The sequence below is a fragment of the Etheostoma spectabile genome, chromosome 2 (genome assembly GCF_008692095.1).
Source record: "Etheostoma spectabile isolate EspeVRDwgs_2016 chromosome 2, UIUC_Espe_1.0, whole genome shotgun sequence".
In the NCBI taxonomy this organism is placed as follows: Eukaryota; Metazoa; Chordata; class Actinopteri; order Perciformes; family Percidae; genus Etheostoma; species Etheostoma spectabile.
Genome location: NC_045734.1, coordinates 12261343 through 12262915, shown reverse-complemented (window position 1 = coordinate 12262915; position 1573 = coordinate 12261343). Strand labels below are relative to the sequence as shown.

General features: G+C 42.7%; 1 protein-coding gene across 1 annotated transcript in view; it reads left to right on the top strand.

Annotated features, from left to right (window-relative positions):
- Nucleotides 1-1207, top strand: part of scpp1 (secretory calcium-binding phosphoprotein 1) — a 3491-nt gene extending 2284 nt beyond the window's left edge. The window contains exons 8-9 of the mRNA XM_032532161.1: nucleotides 350-409; nucleotides 494-1207. Of these exons, the coding sequence (XP_032388052.1) occupies nucleotides 350-409; nucleotides 494-991 (558 nt within the window). The 3' untranslated portion in view covers nucleotides 992-1207. The remainder of the gene's footprint in view (nucleotides 1-349; nucleotides 410-493) is intronic.
- Nucleotides 1208-1573: the final 366 nt, after the last annotated feature.

Genomic DNA, 1573 nt, shown 5'->3' with positions numbered 1-1573 from the left:
GGACATCTTTGACTTGTTTTTTGGTGGGGGGAGGAGGGTTGCATGTTTGCCTTAATAGACGGGAGAGAAGGAGAGAAGACATTTAAAGCAGGATGTCATGTTGTGATTGGATCTTGAATTTTGTGGCCAATTCTGGTTGGTTTACTGAAAAGTGAACACCTCTTAACAGCTGAATAGTTTTAGAGAGAGATGGTGGTGATTGAAGTTTATTTAGAAGTCTTCCTGAAGGAATTAGCGCTGAGCTTCATTTAATTCAAGGGTTGTCAAACCAACTCTGTATGCCGATTGTTAATGTATGTTCATCCTTCCGGTCTCTTTTTAGCTCATATTGTTCCTTGCATTTCCACAGACATACACCATAGCCGAAACCAGAGATGACAGCATGGGCAGCGAGGAGAACGTTCGAAAGGTGGGGTAAACTTTTTGGTTTTGAACTATGTCCCGCAGAGATTTAAGTTGAGTAACACCATGCTCTGCTTATTCTCTGCATCAGAGTTGGAATCGAGTGTTTGCAAGTGTTGTCAAAGTCCTGAGCGCTGAAGACAACAGCAGCACAGAGGTCAAGGGTCAATCAGATCACCTGACTGAGAAACAGCCCACCGATACCTCCACCAGCCCCACTTTCAGACAGGGGACCAACACAAACCTGCCGCTGGTGGAGAATCCCACAGACAGCGCAGACACTAGTGAAATTGTTGACGTAACCGCCAGTGACAGCAGCGAGAGCACCAGCAGCGAGAGCACCAGCAGTGAAAGCAACAAGACCAGTGAGAGCAGTGACAGCAGTGATGCCAGCATGAGCGCAGAGGACAGTAATACCAGTGACAGCACCGAGCTGAAACAAATCAAAACCCAAGACTGTGTGAATGGAACTCAGAGCTGTGAAAGTGAAGAGGATCTCTTCCAGGACATAGGAGACGATGCTCATTACTCAGTGGACAATCTGATGGTGCCAGATGAAGATGAAAGGGAGTTAAGTCTAAGGAGATGATGACATATACTTGGTGCCACTCCACGTTTTCCCACTATGAACTAAAGCATGATTAAACCATCTGCCTGAAGACTTCAGGGTGATATCTTCTGCTCTTGCCCATCGCTTCTGAATGTTGATTATAGCATTATAATGTTACCTGCAGCTGATTGATTTTTTGTGTGTGATTATTATTGTGATGATGATGCAGCCTAAGCACTTCCTTTGTTTTGATAATAATAATAAACAAACAATATAACCATGGTATTGGGTGCTTGCATGTTTTTATATATCCATCCATCCATCTTCGTCCGCTTATCCAGTATCGGGTCGCAGGGGGAGCAGCTCCAGCAAGGGACCCCAAACTTCCCTTTTATTTTTATATAATCAACTACAATTATAACACTTTATGAGCCCTACCTTTACCACTGGCAACATTAAACTGATAAAGACATAATCCACATTCCAATAATATATTGTAATGTTATTCTGAAATGGGCTATTCTGCAAACTACTTCTTTTGTACTTTAACTTAAAGTATCACAGTAATACATTTAATTTTAGGCAAGGCAAAGCAAGGCAGCTTTATTTGTATAGCACATT